The sequence below is a fragment of the Coturnix japonica genome, unplaced genomic scaffold, assembly GCF_054131305.1.
Source record: "Coturnix japonica strain WE unplaced genomic scaffold, WE-NBRP24 Scf046, whole genome shotgun sequence".
Taxonomy (NCBI): Eukaryota; Metazoa; Chordata; class Aves; order Galliformes; family Phasianidae; genus Coturnix; species Coturnix japonica.
The window spans coordinates 2,509,374-2,530,668 of NW_028188949.1; the positions used below are offsets into that span (position 1 = coordinate 2,509,374).

The window sequence follows — 21,295 nt, forward strand, 5'->3', positions numbered from 1 at the left end:
TCTCGAGTCCAAACTTATAGATGGGGCAGCCTCATCAACACAGCTGCCAACATCAACACCTGGGACTCTTGATAGAGCAAAAGGTGAGCAAAGTATTACGACCATTATTGATCGATCTTTTAAACTGAGTGAAATTCGAGATCTGAGAAAGGATTTCACACGTCAGCCAAAAGAAAATATGGTCACTTGGTTACTTCGCTGCTGGGACAATGGTGCCAACAGTGCGTGGCTCGATGGCAGTGAAGCTCGCCAACTGGGTAGCATTTCCAGGGACTCACGTGTGGACAGAGGTATAGGCACATGCCAAAATCGGTCCTACACCCTCTGGAAGCGGATGTTGATAGCGGTAAGAGATAGATTCCCCTTTAAACGGGACTTGGAGCCTGAGAAAAAGAAATGGACTGATATGGAGAAAGGTATCCAATTTTTGAGAGAAAGGGCTCTGGTGGAAATGCTCTACAGCCCCCAGTTCAATCGTAACAATCCAAACCAATTACATGATCCTGAAGCAGTCCACGTTCCACGACAAATGTGGCGTGACTTTACAAAGGCAGCTCCAGAAAAGCATGCCAGTGCACTTGCATTGGTATATGGCAAAGGGGAAAGAAAGCCCCCTGTAAATGAGCTAATTAGCAGACTTCAGGAGCTTGAATTATTTATAAGCGCTACAGAAGTTAAGCTTTATACTTCAGCCATTGTCCAAATGGGAAAAAAATAGTGGAAAGGTTAGACAAAGTGGAGGAAACACAAAGTGATATTATTGACAAATTGGCTAATGTGCCTGATGTAGATGAATCCACGGTGGTACCAGATGATGGAAACCAGGATTTCCACGATCGCCTATTGAGAGAGCTAAACAACATGAGTTCCTCTCGACCTGTATCATCGAAAATCTCAACCATAAAAAAGAGACGTCCTCGTATTCAAGCAAATGACAACGATAAGTCACCTCGAATCAACAATGAGACTACACGTCTTGCCTTGTTGCTTTTCCTCTGTAGTCATGGGGAGGACATGAAGAAGTGGTGTAATTCATCCACTTCTGCACTTCAGGCACGAGTGAAAGAATTACAAGGTGAAACAACTACCAAGGTGAACTCTTCCAAGAAGGGGAGAGTTCCAGTTGCTGCAAGTCAACGAGGTAAACAATAGAGGGGCCCTGCCCCCAGCCAGGGGGGGGAAAGGGACAACAGAGTATACTGGACTGTGTGGATTAAGTGGCCTGGCACATCTCAACCACAGAAATATAAAGCCTTGGTGGACACTGGTGCACAATGCACCCTAATGCCCTCAAGTCACCAAGGGACACAACCAATATATATCCATGGAGTGACTGGGGGTTCCCAAGAATTGACTATGTTGGAGGCCGAAATAAGCCTCACTGGTAAAAACTGGCAGAGACACCCTATTGTGACTGGTCCAGAGGCTCCATGTATACTGGGAATCGATTACCTTAGGATGGGATATTTCAAGGATCCCAAGGGGTATCGATGGGCCTTTGGGATAGCTGCTGTAAACACAAATGGTGTTAAGCAGCTGTCAACTTTACCTGGTCTGTCAGATGATCCTTCTGCTGTGGGGTTGCTCCAGGTAAAAGACCAAGAGGTACCAATTGCCACCAGAGTGGTTCACAGACGGCAGTACCGCACCAATAGGGACTCATTGCTCCCCATTCAAAAGCTAATTCGCCAATTAGAAAATCAGGGAGTGATTAGCAAAACGCACTCGCCTTTTAACAGCCCCATATGGCCAGTGCGTAAAACCAGTGGGGAATGGAGGCTGACGGTAGATTACCGTGGCCTGAATGAAGTTACACCTCCATTAAGTGCTGCTGTACCAGACATGCTAGAACTCCAGTATGAATTGGAGTCAAAAGAAGCTAGGTGGTATGCCACTATTGATATTGCTAATGCCTTCTTTTCCATCCCATTGGCTGCAAAATGTAGGCCACAGTTTGCTTTTACCTGGAGAGGTATTCAGTATACCTGGAACCGTTTACCCCAGGGGTGGAAGCACAGCCCAACAATTTGCCATGGATTGATCCAAGCTGTTTTGGAACAGGGTAATGCTCCTGAACACTTGCAGTATATTGATGACATTGTAGTGTGGGGCCATACAGCAGCAGAGGTTTCCAAGAAAGGGAAACAGATAATCCAAATTCTTTTGAAAGCTGGTTTTGCCATTAAGCGCAGCAAGGTGAAGGGGCCTGCCCAGGAAATCCAGTTCTTAGGCATAAAATGGCAAGATGGACGTCGTCACATCCCAGCAGATGTGATTGACAAAATCACTGCTATGTCTCCGCCCACAAATAAAACAGAGACCCAATCTTTTCTGGGAGTAGTGGGCTTTTGGAGAATGCATGTCCCAAACTACAGCCACATAGTGAGCCCTCTCTATCAGGTAACACGGAAGAAGAATAATTTCTCATGGGGTCCTGAGCAGCAGCAGGCTTTTGAGCAGATAAAACAAGAAATAGCCCGTGCCGTGGCCTTGGGGCCAGTACGGACGGGACAGGATGTGAAGAACATCCTCTACACTGCTGCTGGAGAGAAAGGTCCCACCTGGAGTTTGTGGCAAAGAGCCTCAGGAGAGACCCGAGGCCGACCCCTAGGATTTTGGAGTCGAGCATATAAAGGGTCTGAGGAGCGCTACACTCCAACTGAGAAGGAGATCTTAGCCGTGTATGAGGGGGTTCGGGCTGCTTCTGAAGTAGTTGGGACAGAGGTTCAGCTTCTTCTAGCACCTCGCTTGCCAGTAATAAACTGGATGTTTAAAGGACAGGTTCCCTCCACCCATCATGCTACTGATGCCACTTGGAGTAAGTGGATTTCATTAATTACTCAACGAGCTCGAATGGGAAAACTCAGCCGTCCTGGAATTCTAGAAGTGATCATGGACTGGCCTGAGAGTAAAAAAATTGAAACACCACCTACAGAAGAGGTATCACGTGCTAAAGAGGCACCACCATACAATGAGCTACCAGAAAACGAAAAGAAATTTGCCCTATTCACAGACGGATCATGTCGTATTGTAGGGAAGCATCGCAGATGGAAAGCTGCTGTATGGAGCCCCACACGACAAGTTGCAGAGGCCACCGAAGGTAAAGGAGAATCAAGTCAATTCGCAGAGGTAAAGGCTGTTCAGCTGGCTTTAGATGTGGCTGAACGGGAGAGGTGGCCAATGCTTCATCTTTATACTGATTCATGGATGGTGGCAAATGCCTTATGGGGGTGGTTGCAACAGTGGGAAAATGATAATTGGCAACGAAAGGGTAAACCTGTTTGGGCTGCTGAACTGTGGAAAGACATTGCTGCCCGAATAAGGAACATTGTTGTAAAGGTGCGCCATGTAGATGCTCATGTGCCTAAAAGTAAGGCTACTGAAGAACATAAAAATAACCATCAGGTTGATCGAGCTGCCAAAATTGAGGTGGCTCAAATAGACTTGGACTGGCAGAACAAGGGTGAATTATTCCTAGCTCGGTGGGCCCATGAGACTTCAGGTCATCAAGGAAGGGATGCAACATATAAGTGGGCCAGAGACCGAGGGGTGGACTTAACTATGGACGCTATTGCTCAAGTTATTCATGATTGTGAAACATGCGCCATAATTAAACAAGCCAAGAGGATGAAACCTATTTGGGGGGAAGGGCGATGGCAAAAGTATAAATATGGAGAGGCATGGCAGGTTGATTATATCACCTTGCCACGATCTCGCAATGGTAAGCGTTATGTACTCACCATGGTGGAGGCAACCACTGGGTGGCTCGAAACATACGCAGTACCCCATGCTACCGCCCGAAACACCATATTAGGGTTGGAAAAGCAAATCCTGTGGCGGCATGGCACTCCGGAAAGAATTGAATCAGATAATGGGACCCATTTTAAAAATTCCCTTGTAACCACTTGGGCCAAAAATCATGGCATTGAGTGGATTTACCATATTCCCTATCATGCACCAGCTTCTGGTAAGATTGAACGATTCAATGGGTTATTGAAAACTATGTTGAAAGCAATGGGTGGCGGAACGTATAAAAATTGGGAGAACCATTTAGCAGAAGCCACCTGGTTGGTCAACACTCGAGGATCTAGTAATCGTAATGGTCCTAACCAATCCAGCTCCCTACGTACCGTGGAGGGAGATAAGGTTCCTGTAGTACACATAAAGAGTGTGTTGGGAAAAACAGTTTGGGTCCTTCCAGCGTCTGGAAAGGGCAAACCTCTCCGGGGTACTGTCTTTGCCCAGGGACCTGGGTGCACATGGTGGGTGATGGACAAAAATGGGAATGTTCAATGTGTACCACAAGGGAATTTGATGTTGGGGGAGTGCAGCCAATGATTTTCCTGTAAATATATAGGTAGAGTCTCAGAAAATATTTCAATTAGGTACAGAATAGTTCAATTACGTATAGGACTTAAGATAGAGTGGATTAATGTTAAGGAAACACTTTTTCTCTATATACCTTAATTAGGCATTCTGTAAGCAAGTTTTCCATCTGGACTCTATATCCTGCACTGGCCATGCATGTGTAGAGCACACATGGAAAGAAGTATAAGTCAAAAGGAAATCTGCTGTGGTGGCTGGGAAAGGATGAGTGCACCTTGATGTGGGGGACGCCCTACTAGCGCTGCCTTTCCCCTCTACCGCTGACATGTTTTCCTTTTTCTGGCAGTTTTGCCATTTTCTCAAAATTAATAAATAGTAGGTTAGGTTATAGAGTTTTGTTCTCAACTTAGGGATTTGTATGGAATAAATATAAATTGTTGAGAAAAATAAGGTTGCTGATTATTCACAATTATACATATGAGTGTGTATGTATGTATAAACATAATGTAATGATGTAGAATAAGGGGTGGAATGTCATGGTTTAATAATTTTGTAATTTTTGCTATCAGTATTCCACATCATAACATCATATTAAGCATGAATAATTTTACTGAATCTGCAACTTACAGAAGAAGACTACATCTCCCAGGGAACAACACGATAGGTCACGGGACCTGGACTCTATATTAACTCTGTCGCAGAACAGACTGACGTCTTTCGAGTTCTGGCGTTTCAGGGGAGTGTGTGGGAGCCTTCAGCCGTTCGCCTAGATTCACAGTAGGCCTCTCGGTTACGGGACTCATTCTCTCTCCTATTTTGCTTGATTCGTTAGCTCAATTTTCAATTATACTGTATTATATTGTGTTATCCTGTATTTCGATATAGTATTTAGTAAATAAGTGTGCCTCCTTAGATCGTTGCCGCTGTTTTCCTAATTAACTTTTTCTTTTCGGCCTAGGGCCCCTCCGGGGCCCACGGCCCCTGTCACGGACGCAGGTGGATTTTTAGTTCAAACCGTGACAGGTGGTGATGCAGCCTTGGGCTTCTTGGGGATTTGCATGACTCCCACCTTTCCTTTCTGTGTCTTGCAGGTCAGCTGGTGCTGGAAGCAGCCGGTATCTGAGTAGGAATGAAGGTGAGTGCAGGAGCAGCTGCTGAGGGGAGGAAGGAAGTCCATGCTAATGAGCTCTGGAGCATCTGCGGGTCTGGTACCAGAGGAGGCAGCAGTGATGCTGGAGGGCACGTGGTGAGTGCGTGGACAGGGTGGCACAAACGTGTGCGTGTGCTGAGGAGTTGGGTTGCACACAGGTGCACACAAAGGGGTGTTTGTGGAAGGTGTAGGCACGTACGTGTTCCCAGGGGTGGTTTGCACACGTCTGTGAATACAAAGGAGGGCACACGATGCGGTGTGTGCATGGAGGTGTGCAAAGCAGGCAGGGTGGCACACGGGTGTGCATGTGCACATGGATAGGGGAAGGCTGGGGTTACAGGTTGACCTGTGCTGAGGTGAGTGGGGGCTCACGGTGTTGCTCAGTGGTAGATTTGTTTACACTGAGTGCTAACAGGAAACTCGCACACCCTTTTTGTTTCAGCTGTGCCAGCGCTGTGATCCCTTGCTGCTGGGATGTGCTGTTGGAAGGATGGTGTGCATGCCCAGCTCCCATCACTTCCAAGCCCTACAATTCTGTGATTCTGTGAATCAAGTGTAGAGCAAAAGGGATGTTTGGGCCAGGTGACTGTAAGAAGGCTGGCTGCTTTGGATGGTGGCAGCTGATGGAAACAGGTGCTCTGGGGACCGTTCAGCTTTTAACAGAAGACAGGGGTGTAAGAAGCCATGCTTTTTACATTACTGTCTCAAAGTTTGCTGAAATGGAACAAGTCCGGGAGCTACGAAAGGGAGATAAGATACTGATCAATGGCCCTTGAGTGGTCTTTTGTGTTGGCCTATCTCAAGGAAGATGGCCATCCCTGAGGACTAATGGCCCTTAAGTGGTCTTTCCTGTTGGCCCATCTCAAGGAAGATTGACAGCTCTGAGGAAGTCACAAGACTGACCCGAGCCGTCCCGAAATGTCTCGAAGGCTGGAAAGAAGGATAAAAAGGGCACGGACAAACCCCGAATTTTGGGGGAGAGGTTTTCTGACACCAGATGCCTCTCTACGCGAGCGCCTGCATGCTGAAGAAGATGGCTGCATGCTGAAGAACCTTTTGGGCATCTAGGTATCCGATCTCAGATCCCTCCACCGTTGTCCTACTGCTGCCTATTCTCTCTTCTGGGATTGCTGCTCGAGACTCTGCTCCGAGGGACCTCGCTGCCTGAGACTCTGCTTCTAGAGACCACGATACTCTGACCATCTTTTCTGCGATTCACCGATCTGCTGTTTGCAGCCTGCTACTCCATTGCTGCTCTCCCCTACGCTTATTTTGCCCCGGACCAACGTTAACAACGTGCTACGGGACGCTGCTGCATCCAGGAGGTGACTATTCCCCGCTTTAACGTAATTCTTGCTCTTTTCTACCTTTTTCTATCGCCTACTTTCCCTTCCCCATCACCCTAATTTTGGCATTCATCACTCTCCCTTCCCCATCCCCTCAATTGTCTATTCCAATAAACTGGTCGGATCAACATTTGAATGCTCTTCTTCTTAATCTCACGCCGGGCATAACATTATTAAAAGAACCTTTGCCTCACTCCTAAATTGGAGCGAGACATTTTTATTGGCGTAGTCGGCAGGATACCCGTCGTGAGAGTGTTATCCTTCCAGTCTCTCTAAAACTTTTCTGTCTGTTTCTCCTGGAGTTGCAAGGAGCGATTGTGATAACTTAATTTGACGTGTGCACCTCTCCAGGAAGACCGCTCCACATTCTGAAACTTTCTTTCTTACGTGTATACCTCTCGGGGACGAGTGAATTAATTTTGTACTGTTTGCTTTTGTTTTACACGTGTGTGCCTCCCTGGGAAGACTATTTTGCATTGTGGTGGTTTTAAGTATCTTGTGACGTACCTTTGGTTTTAAAAGTTTTGTGTGTGAGCCTCTTGTGGAAGTAGTGTGTGCTTCTCCAAGAAGTTTATTACTTTCGAGAAACTTAGAAGTTATTTCTAACTTTTTTTTTTTTTTGCTTGGAGGTTGAAGTTTTTCGTTGTGGCTTGCCAGAACAGCCAGGACCGATTGAGGTGTTTACACTTTCTTTGGAAGTGTTGATTGAGTCGTTTGGTCTTTTGTGTAAAGGAGTGTTCTGAGCAGTTGTTCGTTTTGTTAAGTGTTTGCCTCTCTGAGGAGATAAGGAATCGCCTCCTCCCTCAGCGTAGATTTCGTTGCCTGTAGATTTTTGGTTGTGAGTAAAATTACATCTGATATGGAAGGTGAAAATATGTTGTTTGATATCCTTGAAAAGCACGCGTCTCGGCCATCGTCATCAGGGATGGACTGGGCACGTGAAAATTGGTATAATTTGCAGGCTGTTTCTGACCGCATTTGCGTTTTACAACATGGGGCTCGTACCCGAGCCGGGAAAGGCAAATCATTTATTTGTGCAGTACTCGGTGCTGCTTTAAAAGCAGCCGTGGAGTTCCGAGACCAGCAGTTTGAGGCGGAAAACCAGACTATACAGTCGTTACAAGAAACAGTTAAAGCAACCCAGGAACTTGTGAAAGCTTTGCAAAACCAAATTGGAAATCTAGAAGTACAATTGGAAAGAGAGAGACATAATTCGGCCTTGTTACAGATGGCTTTTAAGGAAATTTTAACATATAAAGATACTGGTGACACTGATATTCATGGTGCACCACAAGAAAAACTGTATCCTCAGGAAGAACTAAAAGAAGCAAAAGAAAATTTTGATAAGTTTGAAACCCCAATAGCCCCTCTGCGCCCTCTAATAAAAACAGAATATACCTTTGATAACGGAGAGGACCTGGATCCTCAAATGAATGTTAAAGAAATTCCCTTTTCTGCCACTGAATTAGCAAAACTGAAAAAAGATTTTAGCCGCTCTCCAAAGGAATCAGAAACAGAATATGTATGGAGAGTCAGCTTAACTGGTGGAGACCAAATAATGTTAACCGAAAAGGAGGCTGAGGGTTATTGGGGGCCAGGAGTATTTTTGACTACTGGTGATAACCGTGCTCCCTGGTCCCTAACACAGAGGGCTGCTTACTGGGCTGGTGGTCTCAACCCTTTAGAAAGGGGAGACCCTCTTGCCATTAATGGGACAGTTGACCAATTGGTTGAAAGTGTCCAAAAGGCCGCTTGTCTCCAAATGATGTATGATAGAAAGCTGCACCCACATTATGAATCACCTATGCTGATGCCTGTTGATCCCGAACGGATGACTCCTTTAATCAGGGGGCTTCCAGAATCGCTGAAACCTATAGGCATACAACTGCAGGGAAAAATACAAGCTATGCCTCAGGGAGAAAGAACTCGGCCAGCATTAGAGAGAACTGGCACCTCAGGCCATTTGCAATCAGGGTATAAGGTATGGACATGGGGAGAGGTTGCCCAAGAATTGATTAATTATGGTAGGAAGTATGGACCGGTGGCTTCATCCACCAGCAGAATTGAGCCAAGGGGAGTAAGGCTCGCAGCAACCACCCTTGCTCTCAGGCCACCTAGCCCAAAATTTAATAGAATAGAAAAGGCTCTAGCCTCAGAAAGAACTGGTAGGCGAAACATTGATCATAAACGTCATGGACTATGGACTTTGGGCTGGAAAAAGGGTATTCCTAGAGAAATAATGAATGGACTAGCAACAGACAGGCTTGAGAGGCTGGTGACTGGTTGGCCAGCTAAACCTGAAAATCTGGTTCCTAGTGCTCCCCCTGCAGTAACAAAAGAATTACCTGAGCAGTCGGGAAACTGATTCCTTCACCCTCTTCAAGTGAGCGGGGGGGTGAAGGATGGATGTTTGTTAGGAGGCTCACGACTAAAAGGAGAAGATAATTGTATTAACAAAGCCCCCAAAGGGCGAGTTGTCTTGTTTTCTTTTACAGAAGATCCCCGCAGGACCTTCACGGAACAGAATGGCTTGTAGCTGATTTTAACCATTTGTGTTTTGTGACAGAAAAATTGGAAGATGTGATCATGCTAGAATACTGATATACCTCTTTATTTCATATTTTGGTTGCAATAGTATTATGTTTTGTTTGCTGTACTTATGAGTTGTGATTGGTATCAGTCTTTGGATCTGTTTAAACTTCACAATTGGGTTCCAAGTTTGTTTTTTTTTTTCAGGTTATCCTGGCTTTCTTGTACTCTTTGCACAGTGGTAATCATTCCTTTTAACCCCATATTTCACCTCTTTTGGTCAAACTTGACGGTGATTTGCATGTAACTCCATGGTGTTTCCAAATTCCTAATGAATTGGGAAATGAGCAATGGGACCTATAATATATCTGTTAGATGTGGTCACTAAAGTGAAATTTATCATAAAACCCTTTGCACTGATGCTTTCCAGTGTCTCATCAGTACAGGAGTTCCATTCAAAACACTGTTGTTGGAAAGTGTCTTCGTTTTTGATAAGAAATGTGTATGTTTCTGGGATTACTCCCTACGATTTAAATTCTGGGGTATCCTACACTATGTTGTGACTATAACAATTCTTAGACTTGCCAGACTAGTATATATCTCTCAGCAATTGAACTGTTTTGGAAATGCTCAAGTGGAAAGTTCTCCTGACACAAATATCCCTATTGTTTTACTTGTTTATTTTTTACTATTGGTCATTGTTAAATGTATGGTTGTTTTCAATGTATGGTTGTTTTTTCTCAATTTCTATCTTTTATTCATTATGTAATATTTGTGTCAACCCCTCCTGAAGAATCACTGGGAGATGCCTGTGTCAAATTAAATTATTCCACCTGTTGTCTAAAGATTTATAATGGTAAAGTTAAACTAATTGCTGATGGTATACGTGTTCCTGTCCAAACTTGGAAAAGTCCAGACCTTGACCTTTTTCTCTGTCTTCCAGGTGTACTGTGGGTAAAATGCATCTTATTTTATCTATTGTGTGTTGTTGCAACTTTCATGTTTGTTTTGTGTATGATACCATGTTTCATTGAACTTATCCAATGTGTTGTATTGTCCATGTATTTTGTAACCTCCTCAAGTGATGGAGAAGTGGAGCATATCAAGAAATCTTTCGTAATGATTGTATTAAACATTTTAATTCCCCACCCTCACCTTCCTTTACCCTCATGCTTGCTATCTTTTTCTCACCATCCTGGATCAGCAGTGGTCAATTTTTTAAGCAAACTTTGAGTCACGGGGTGGTGTAAGAAGCCATGCTTTTTACATTACTGTCTCAAAGTTTGCTGAAATGGAACAAGTCCGGGAGCTACGAAAGGGAGATAAGATACTGATCAATGGCCCTTGAGTGGTCTTTTGTGTTGGCCTATCTCAAGGAAGATGGCCATCCCTGAGGACTAATGGCCCTTAAGTGGTCTTTCCTGTTGGCCCATCTCAAGGAAGATTGACAGCTCTGAGGAAGTCACAAGACTGACCCGAGCCGTCCCGAAATGTCTCGAAGGCTGGAAAGAAGGATAAAAAGGGCACGGACAAACCCCGAATTTTGGGGGAGAGGTTTTCTGACACCAGATGCCTCTCTACGCGAGCGCCTGCATGCTGAAGAAGATGGCTGCATGCTGAAGAACCTTTTGGGCATCTAGGTATCCGATCTCAGATCCCTCCACCGTTGTCCTACTGCTGCCTATTCTCTCTTCTGGGATTGCTGCTCGAGACTCTGCTCCGAGGGACCTCGCTGCCTGAGACTCTGCTTCTAGAGACCACGATACTCTGACCATCTTTTCTGCGATTCACCGATCTGCTGTTTGCAGCCTGCTACTCCATTGCTGCTCTCCCCTACGCTTATTTTGCCCCGGACCAACGTTAACAACGTGCTACGGGACGCTGCTGCATCCAGGAGGTGACTATTCCCCGCTTTAACGTAATTCTTGCTCTTTTCTACCTTTTTCTATCGCCTACTTTCCCTTCCCCATCACCCTAATTTTGGCATTCATCACTCTCCCTTCCCCATCCCCTCAATTGTCTATTCCAATAAACTGGTCGGATCAACATTTGAATGCTCTTCTTCTTAATCTCACGCCGGGCATAACATTATTAAAAGAACCTTTGCCTCACTCCTAAATTGGAGCGAGACAAGGGGTCCTGCAGGAAGAACGACTAGGTTCTCAAAAGGCTTCAGACGTGCACACAGAGTACATCTGTCCTGCCGTGCCGTCTCTGCTTCTTTTTGATGAAAGCATTTTCATGACCACTTGTTGTGGCTGTTGCTTGTAGAAGGAGGAATGTTAGGTGCAGTTCTCACTGAGAACTTCTGCTAGGATTTCTGTGTAATTTGAATCACGAGTGTTAGCACAGTGAGTTGAAGGAGGGCCCCGGAAGCAAATTTGTTGCTGTTGAAGCACTGTGTGATGAGCAGGTGCGTGGTAAGACGTGCTGGCAGATGTTGAAGCCACTTTAAGATTGAGGTGAGAAGGAAAGGCGATGAAGGAGCTGATGGCAAAGAGCTTCCTTAGGAGGCTTGGTGCTTGCATGGGATTGTATCCGATCAACTTCTTGTGTGCTGGTGTCCATCTGTGGTTTGTGGAGCAGTTTTCATTCCAGGGTCTGTCTGGTAGGACTGTGGCTTGGGCCAGGCCAGGGCGAATCCAGTGTGCTTTACTCTCGTTCTTAGTGCTTGTTTTTGCTCAGGTGTCAATCCTCACAGAGCAAGGCCTGAGGGTGGGGTTTGCGGAGAAAGAGGACATGCAGGCCTTGTGTGACACCCACGGAGCTGCAGCGAGGCTGCATTGGTGTAAAACAAGGGAAATGCACAGAGATCTGAAGGTGGGTTTTGGGCTCGACTTATGCCAGAGGGGATGTGCGTGCTCCTTTACAATGTGCGTTTTCTGCCTACTGTATGGCAGGTGGGCTTGGAAAGTTGTTTCCGTGTTTCTGTTGTTGGGAGAAGCAGATATCAACTCTTCTCTCTATTGAAAGATTTAACAAAAGAGCCTCTCCTTGCTTCTTAGTGTATGAATCACAGAATCATAGAATCACCAGGGTTGGGGAAGACCTAAAAGAACAGTCCAACCGTTCTCTTATTACCAATAGCTCCCAATAAACCACGTCCTTCAACACAACATCCAGTCATTCCTTGAACACCCCCAGGTGGGATGGCTCCACCACCTCCCTGGGCAGTCCATTCCAGTGCCTGGCCACCCTTTCTGAGAAGTAATATTTCCTAATCTCCAGCCTGAACCTCTCCTGCCGCAGCTTGAAACCATTCCCTCTAGTTCTATCAGTAATGACATGAGAGAAGAGGCCGACCCCCAGCTCACTGCAACCTCCCTTCAGGAAGTTTTAGAGAGCAATGAGGTCTCCCCTGAGCCACCTCTTCTCCAGGCTGGACATTCCCAGCTCCCGCAGCCTCTTCTCATATGGCTCCATTGTGCTCCAGACCCCTCACCAGCTTTGTTGCCCTTCTTTGAACACGTTCCAATGCCTCAGTGTCTTTTTTGCAGTGAGGGGCCACAAACTGGAAACAGAATTCGAGTTGTGGCATCACCAGTGCTGAGTACAGGGGGACAATCGCCTCTCTGCTCCTGCTGGCATCAGTGTTTCTGATACATACATTCTCATGTATGTAAGTGTCACATGTGTGACATCCTTTTTGATGGAGTTCCGTGACGGGAGTTCAGTGGATTTGAGAGCTGACTTGAAGCCTGTGGGCATCACCCAGGAGTTGGGGTGAGAGGATGAGGCATAGGAACAGGAACCTCTTTGGTCGTTATTAACTCCCAACATTTTGGTCAGGAATCTCTGTGTGTTTTTTTATCATGTAAAGAACAGAGTCATTGTGCAGCTTGTGAATGAATTGATTCACGCCTGCTGATTGGTGCTGTTCTCTACAGGGAGCTGCAGTGGAAATGGACACTTGTGGTCCACTGTCTGCCCCCCTCCCGCATGCCCAGATCAGCCAAGTTGTCAAGACCTGGCTCTTGGTTGGTGAATTGTGCCAAGGTCAGAGAGTTGGATTTTCTGGGCTTTGAGACACGTCTTCCAGATGCACGTTGTGTTATTTCTGATGTGTTGACCTGTTGAGGTCCAGCCCCAAATGAGGATTCAAGTACTACCACCGCAGGAATGGTTTAGATTGGAATTGGAATGCAGAAGGCTGAAGCCAGCAGGAGCAGGGAATCCATCATCCAAGGGCTTTGTGCAGCTCTTCTTTGCTCAGTTGTGGAAGCATCGTAAAGTTGCTGGGCGGACAGGCATCACGTAGCCTGAGACTCAGCATGACTTGCAGCAAGTGGATGGGACGGTTGTGCTGTGTGTGTTATTCCATGACTGTCTTAGCCCTGCTCACTGACCTGCTCTTTCTCTCTCCTCTCCTCGCCCTCCACCCACTGCCTCGGTGCAGCTTTTGCTCCAATTTCATCCGAGCAAAGCGACAAGGAACTGCTGCAGATAGCTTGAGGTGATCTCACTGCCAGGTACGTGCCATGATTTGTCCCCCCGCATGGTTTTGCCGCAGGGTATGCGCGGGTAGCTCTGAAGAAGTCTGTCCATACTGTGCTGTGTGAATAGAGAAAACAGAAGTGTGTTTCTGCTCTGTTCCAGCTGTTCACTCTTGCTGTGATGGGTGCTGCGTGCAGTGGGATCAGCCGTGAGCCTGAGTTGGCGGCGACGGAGGTACAGTATGAAGCTCTGGCTGGTCTGTTTTCCCTGTGTTGAGCCATTAGAAGGAGCTGCAGGTGTACTCTCCTGCAGGAAAGAATGGGCCAAAAAGGGCCTGGCCACCTGTCTGTGCCAGTGCCATTGCTGATTAGTCTGGGTAGAGAGAGATGCATCTTTGCATGGCCTGGCAATGCACGCCAGAAAGGGAAATAACTGTGATGAGACGTGCAGCTCCTTCTGAAGTGCTCCTGATAAGGACGGAGCGCATTTGCTGCAGCTTTCTTTGCAGATGTGCTCCTCACCTTGAAATACTCCTGGTTTCTCCTCAGTGCCCTGACCACGGCCTGTGCTCTGTTTTGCAGGCTGATAACATGCGGGAGCCGCAGCTGGTGCGTGCTATGTCATCTTTAAACGTACCAGCGATTGCGGCAGCCCATGTTATTAGGAGCCACGTCGCCCAGGGGCCGGATGAGCTCTCTCTGGAGGTAAGCAGTTCCAGGCGTTCCTTGTTGTTGTGCACAGAATTAGTAAGAGTGTGAACGCCTCGGGAATACTCTCATATTTTGTGTCGTAGAAGAAGGCTTTTGTTTTAGCTGTGCTGAAGCTGGGATTGATGTTTCAATCTTTTGCAGGTTGGAGACATCGTGTGCATTGTTGATATGCCACCAAAGGAGATGAGCCCCTTTTGGAGAGGCAAGCGTGGCTTTGAGGTAGGCACACATTTTTGACTAGAGAGCACAGCTTCAGTAGAGTCGGGAATCTCCGGTTGGAGCTGCTCTGCCTGCACAGGATGGCTTCTGGATGCAAACAGTTGCCCTGTGTCGGTATCAGAGGACCTTCCCTTTGGCTCTGGGCTTGGGCTAATGCCCACCTGTCTTTTTGTTCTTATTACAGGTTGGTTTTTTCCCTGGTGAGTGCGTGGAACTCATCAGGGGAAAACTGCCCGAGTCCATCCTACATTCGTTGCCAAAGCCAGGTGCGTATTTTACATTTGACAATGCGGGTTAGTAAAATAAGGTCTGAACGTGGCTTTCAGGGGGTTCATTAATGCCCGAGTTGAGCAAGCTTAGAAAGAGAACTGCATTAAGCTCCTTGGGCACCTCCAGGGATGGGGAAAATCCGTTCTTGCATGTCTTTGTTGGGAACATGCTTTCTGTTGTTACGTGTTCTGTTGAATGTGTTGCACTCGGCCTCGTCCAACCGAGCCAGGGCTGAAATGAACTTGTTTTTTTGTTTTGTTGCGCAGAGCCAAAGAAACGGGGCAAGTTCATCTCCTGCCTTCGTTCCCTGTTGATGGCCTGCCCCAAGAGAGCGAAGCAGCCTGAGCCTCCAACATTCTCGGGATCCATGTCCCTGCTTGACATCGTTGAGAGGTATTTAGCCAACAGGACTTGAGGGCTGAGCTGTAGGAATGGAAGCATCCTCTGCTGTTTGAAACAGAGCGCTTTTCTAAGCTGTGTTTCAGCAGAAAGCAGGCATTGCCAGGAACAGGCAACTATTGGCAAGGGTTCGGTGCAGCTCTTCCCTCACCCTGCACCACGACTGACAGCATGCTCTGTTTTCTCTGCAGAATGAGTTCTCCCAGTAAGAGGGCAGAGTCAGCAGCTTGCAGTTGGCGTTCCTGCTTCTGCCTGGGCAAACCTTCCCCTGTGGCCAAACGCCAACTGCAGAGCAGTGCCAGGGAGCCCTCTGAAGCTGAAGTCTTGGTCCTGGCAGGTAAGCATGCAAATCCAGCTTTCAAAACACTGCTTGTCAGCAACACAGGTATAATTCATGCTTTCAGTGGGCTTGTACATCCTTCTGGCATTCAAGCCTGTGCCTGACATCTTCAGTTGACTCCTGTCTTTCCCAAATGAGTCTCTTGTCAACACAAGAGCTGGACCTGCACGAGGATAACTTTCAAGACAGTGACACTGTTGCTAGAAGCCTATTTGCTTCTGCTCACCATCACTGCATAGCCAAATGTCAAGAACCTGTTTCATGATTCATCTTGTGAAACTTTGACACTAACTGCTGTGCGTCTACTCCTTCCTAGGTGACCCGAGCCCTTGTATATCTCCAAGACGCCAGGCATGTTACGATGCAGCATCCTGTGATTCCATCAATGAAGAACTGTTACTAAGCACAGGATGCTGCAGTTCAGATGAAAGCCTTCCGTATAACATCAGTTATAAAGAGAAGAATGCCATCATCGTTGAAGCTCTCGTTCATCCCATACCTGTTGAAGCTGCTGACCTGAGCCTGCCAGACTCCTCAGGCACCAGCCTGAACCGAGTGCCTTTCGAGGACAGCCCAGCCCAAGCACAGCACGAGTGCCCCGACAGCAGCACAACCATGCAGGCTCAGGTCAGCATTACAGAGGAGAAGCCAAACATCTTGGAGGGGGAGGTAGAATCAGGCCAAGAGTCCCAGGCTCCGGGCAACAGCACGACTTCTGAGACACTCTCGTCAGACAACAGAGAATGAGTCCCATCTTTCCTCCAGACCTCACACCCCCTCCTTTTTCCTATTGAATAAAGGCACGCTCGTGCTCAATCAACGCCTTGACTGAATTCTGAGTTTTCATTCGCAGAGATTGGGATGAGTACAAGAAACATCAAGGCAGCTCAGCTTGCAATGCTCTGGCTGTGGGATGCGTGCAGGGACACTGTAACCATACAGGGAAAGGCTTCCACTGCTTCCTCAAGCTGTAGTCCAGCCCTGCTACTGCTCTGTGGCACAAAGCCCTGAGGGATGTTCCATATTGTTAACCTAAGTGAAGCCAGCTTCATGCACTGTGTTTTGTTGTTGCTGGGTGAGAGGGGGATGCACGTTGGTGAGAAGATGAGCATTGCTGGATCTGCCACGAGTGTCCCTTCTGCCTCTTAGAATATGTCCTAAGTAGGATGTGAACACTGCTGGCACTTCCTCATTGCACGTGCTTGGAGGATCTTCAGTTCTTGCACATTCAGGATGTCTGTCAGTGACTACGAGGAAATTCTCAAGTACTAGGAATTCCATGAAACAGTTGGAACGGGTAAGTGTCATCTTTGTACAGAAACAGCACGCCTAACAGTCTGTCTCACCACTCTAGAATTAATCTGAGAATAGATTAACAGCTCTTGACAGTTCTCTAAGTCAGGTTTCATTTGTATAAATTTGAAATTCGTTTTTTAAACCAGTTGGAAATTGTAATATTATATTAGAGAAGAATTCACACTCAACTTTAAGCATCTGTGTTTTCATTTGTAGGTGGTTTTGCCAAGGTAAAACTCGGGCGGCATCTTCTTACTGGTGAAAAAGTTGCACTAAAAATCATGGAGAAAGTTACTGTAGGGGTAAGCCAAAAGGCATTTAAATATGATAATATCTTCTGTTGGAGTTGTGGAGTTCTCAAGAACACGGGGGCAGGTGGGATGGTACATACGAATGCAGCCTACTGGTCCCATTGCCTTTTGAAAGATGCTGTAGAGCTGGAAAAAGTTTAACAGAGCACCACAAATCATGTTGCTGGTTGTTCAGAGGGCAGTATTCTCTGGCTTTAAAATGAAGGAAGTTATTACATCATTACATTACATTACATTATTGTTACATTATTACAGCAACTTTACCAAAATGCCAATGAAAATGCTGAATGTTTTACTTTTCATTTTTCACAGCTCTGTTTCAGAATTTCTATGGGAGTGATGTCAGTCATTGCTGAGTTGATGTTGAATTGTGTACTGTCCCATATGTGCTTGTTCTGTTCCACAGCAGTCAGATGTGATACCTGGTATGTCACAGTAGTTAGCGATTTCATCGCTTGCTTTTATGGTCTCTTAAGGATGACTTGCCTCATGCTAAAACAGAAATTGATGCCATGAAGAACTGAAGTCATCAACATGTTTGCCCATTGGATCACGTAAGAGAGACATCAAAGAAATATTTATAGTCATAGAGGTAAGAAATAGTTTCTGCTTTCTGTGCTGTCTTTCTTACTTATCTTTCTCTGATACTCTCTAAATGCATTTTCAGATAACCTTATCTTACAGGGAAGCTGTTTGATTGCATTGTTTCTAAGGACCGCCTTTTGGAAGAGGAAGCTCCAGTCTTTTTTTGACAGACTGTTTCAGCAATTGCTTCTGTTCACAGTCAGGGTTATGCCCAGAGACCTCAAACCAGTGAGCCTGAACTGCAGTCAGTCTTCCATAAATAATAATGAATGTGTTTTTATTTTTCTGTTGGCAGAGAGAGTTACAGTACTCCACTCCATTCCAGTGGATTGCAGGAGAGAACTGAAGGGGGGAGAAGTAACACAAAGTAGAACTCATGGGTTGAGATAGAATTATGTACTGAGATAGAGAAAAGGATAATAGTTATGATGAATGCAAAAGCAATTGCTCACCACCTACCAATCAGTGTCCAGTTAGCCTCCTAGTAGTGGAAGAGATTGACATGAAGTTCTACCCCCTTCAAAACTCCTTCCACAATATGTCATATAGTATGGAATATCCTTTGGCCAGTTTAAGTCAGCTGTCCTAGTTCTGTTCCTTCTCACTTCCTTGGGCTCTCAGCTGAGATTGACTGTGGCTCTGTACAACGCTGCCTGGCAGCAACTGTAAGCATCACTGCGCTATCTCCATTGTTTCTCTAGAATGAAAACGTAGTATTATATCAGACACTGAAGAAGATAATTCAGTCCCAGCTGAAACTCAGACAATAACTTGTGCTTAGGATTCTTTCCCTACAGGAAATGTTAGATATTTATTGCTATGTGGTACTGTGTTCTGTAGCTGAGCTGGATTTTGTTATCCTTGAAGAAGTATCTTCCTCTGAAAGGGGAGTAAAACATGATGCTCCTAATGAGCGGAGCAGAGACACAGATCTGATCTGAGTGTTGGTTTCCCATTTTTGTGATGCTCTTTGCTGCAGTTTGTATCTCGAGAGAAGCCCTTGTGGTGTCAGTCTGTTGTGTAACCTGCTCTAGTTTTGTGCCTCAAGGAAGAGTGATCCTTTAAACAAATGGTGGCTGTACAGAGGGTATGGGGTGAGATGCATTCCTCTGGCCCCATCCAATGGATTTTCTGTCACTGAAGTCTTGAAGCACAGGTTAGGTACTGGAAGGCTTGAATATTTCTTCACCAATATGTTAGAGCTTGGCATTTTGTAAGCTGCTGGTATCACTCAGTAAAGCAAATCATTACAGCACGAGCATTTTCCTAGGCATCTTATGAAATCCCTCTATCTAAGGAACCTTTCCCCTCTGAAAAATGAATCATTGTCTGTATGTTTTAGAAGCAACTGGCTTCCAGCTGAGAAGCTGATGGATTTATGGGCTTGGACAGGAACTGGGTGTGGAGGTGACTTGTAGTGATTTGTGCCTGAACCTGCTGCTCTGGGAATCGTGAGACCAAGTTTCTCAAGAGCTTTTCCCACTCTCATCATCACTTTCTGCGAGGGATGAGGCTGCGTGTTCTCTCTGGGTAATATGTTCAGTGCTTGGAAAGCTATTTCCTTCTATCTAGTCTGCTGTTTAGGTGTATGACTGTTTCCTGTCACAATCCCATCGTGACCTGCTGGCCAGAGCCTCAGTCAATCTTCATACGCACCCCCTCTCCCCACCCCGTAGGCATTGAGAAGCTGCCATGAGGTTCCTCTGCACCCTGAACAAACATCTTTCTCCCCAGCTTCTCTTCTCTGAGTGGGAGCTTCAGACCCCTGCACAGGCTGGATGTCATCCACAGAGTTTGTTTCAGGTTGTTATCCTTCCTGGCCAAAAACCAGATACAGTATTGTAGATGTGGTCCAGTGAGTGTTGAAGCAGGAATGACTTGTCCTGGTCTGGTTGTGCTGCTTTTTAATGCAGCTGATGATCTTGTTGTACTTCTTTTCTGTCAGAGCACACTGCTGGCTTGCATTCAGCCTGTGGTCTCTCACCACTTGTCCTCCTAGTCCCCAGGTCCTTTCCAACAGATACAAGCTAGTATTTCCCACCTGGGATATTGGAAGATGGGAACTTGCCAGCAGTCAGTGAAGATCTCTGAGACAGCGAGAGCGAGCGAGCTTTGAGTAGACTGGGAACCACTGTCCACAGCAGGAAATAAGAGAAAAGATGTTTCCTTGGGCATTTGGGTGGAAATCATTCCTGACTGCTTTCTCATCCACCGGGAAAATCTGCTGATTGACAATTTGAAGCTGATAGACTTTGGACTCTGTGCAAAGCCAAAGGTAAGAGGATGTGTTAAATCAAATACAATGTGCCCCCAAGTAATGCATGTTTGACCACCGTATGCAACAGGGGCTTGTCCAAACAAACTCCTTAAAATCAAGCTGTTTCTGTGGCTGACATGTCATTGCATCTTGTTTGGATTGGCCTGAACTGTATGAGAGTGGTTAACAGATTGCTCAGAAGCACAGGTAGATAATTTTCTCTAGCTAGACTCCCTGTTTTCATAGTCTAAGCTGTAGATAATCTTGTAGGTATATCACCTGTCTTATGCAAGGGTCTGTAATAGGAGCATGGGGTTGGTGTGCCTAAGGAACCCTCTAAGGAACTGCATGTAGGATGAGATTGTGGATAGAATAAAATGACTTTTGCAGGTGACGTACAAATCCTGTGATTGCATATGCTTGAACTGAATTGTTTCTTGATCTTCAAACTGATTTCCAGAATCCTTTATTAACATGTAAGATGGGTGCTGGTAAGAAAGAATGGGAAGACTGCCTTACTGATTCCAAGAGAATTACTTGTCCTCAAATGATTTTTCCTGGCCAGAGTTAGAGCCTCTCACAGGTAATCGAGACCAACAGGCTGTTGTTGCACAATCAACAGGCACAATCTAGATGATCAGCTGAGGAAAATAAAGCATCATGCCAAGGGTACTAGATAAGTGAGCAGCTTGAGATCTGCACATTTATGTGATACTCATGGTCTTAGACAATATTTGTTTAGTGAGGTCACATTGAATGAAAACAAAATCTAAGATTAATGAAAATATACAAAGGAGAAGAAGCCTCTGAGGCTTCTGAAGTGTTATGACCAGAAGACATAAACTCTGTTTTTGAAAGAGCAATTTGCTCTGTTAATTATCCATCATTTTTGTGCAGTCTGTTTTGTCAGACTTGTCTTTAGCTTCCAAGTTGTATGTGAAGACTTGTTTGCACTGTAATGCACAATGTACGAAAAATTGAGAGATGAAAATGTGAAGAGTTTTTCTATCTTTGATTTCATGTCTGGAATTTTGGAACCCACTACTTGCAGTTGTTAATCTGTCCAAACTGGTCTGGTTTGGGATGCCCTCATACTTCTTGAAAAGCTCTGCTGTTAAAGGCA

General features: G+C 45.8%; 1 protein-coding gene and 1 long non-coding RNA gene across 2 annotated transcripts; both read left to right on the forward strand.

The window, feature by feature from the left end:
• The first annotated feature begins 6,148 nt into the window (after positions 1 to 6,148).
• LOC146752380 (uncharacterized) lies at positions 6,149 to 11,399 on the forward strand. The gene has a single exon (XM_085532023.1). It carries the CDS (start codon positions 7,682 to 7,684, stop codon positions 9,185 to 9,187), a length of 1,506 nt encoding a protein of 501 aa, XP_085388149.1. The 5' UTR covers positions 6,149 to 7,681; the 3' UTR covers positions 9,188 to 11,399.
• Positions 11,400 to 17,820: 6,421 nt separating this feature from the next.
• LOC146752381 (uncharacterized) lies at positions 17,821 to 19,553 on the forward strand. The gene is made up of 2 exons (XR_014940663.1): positions 17,821 to 17,922; positions 19,258 to 19,553. It is a non-coding gene; the product is annotated as an uncharacterized LOC146752381 (long non-coding RNA).
• The last annotated feature ends 1,742 nt before the right edge of the window (positions 19,554 to 21,295 follow it).

Excerpts from the sequence above, each read along its gene's own strand:
- LOC146752380 (XM_085532023.1), top strand. The coding sequence starts at position 7,682 with ATGGAAGGTGAAAATATGTTGTTTGATATCCTTGAAAAGCACGCGTCT.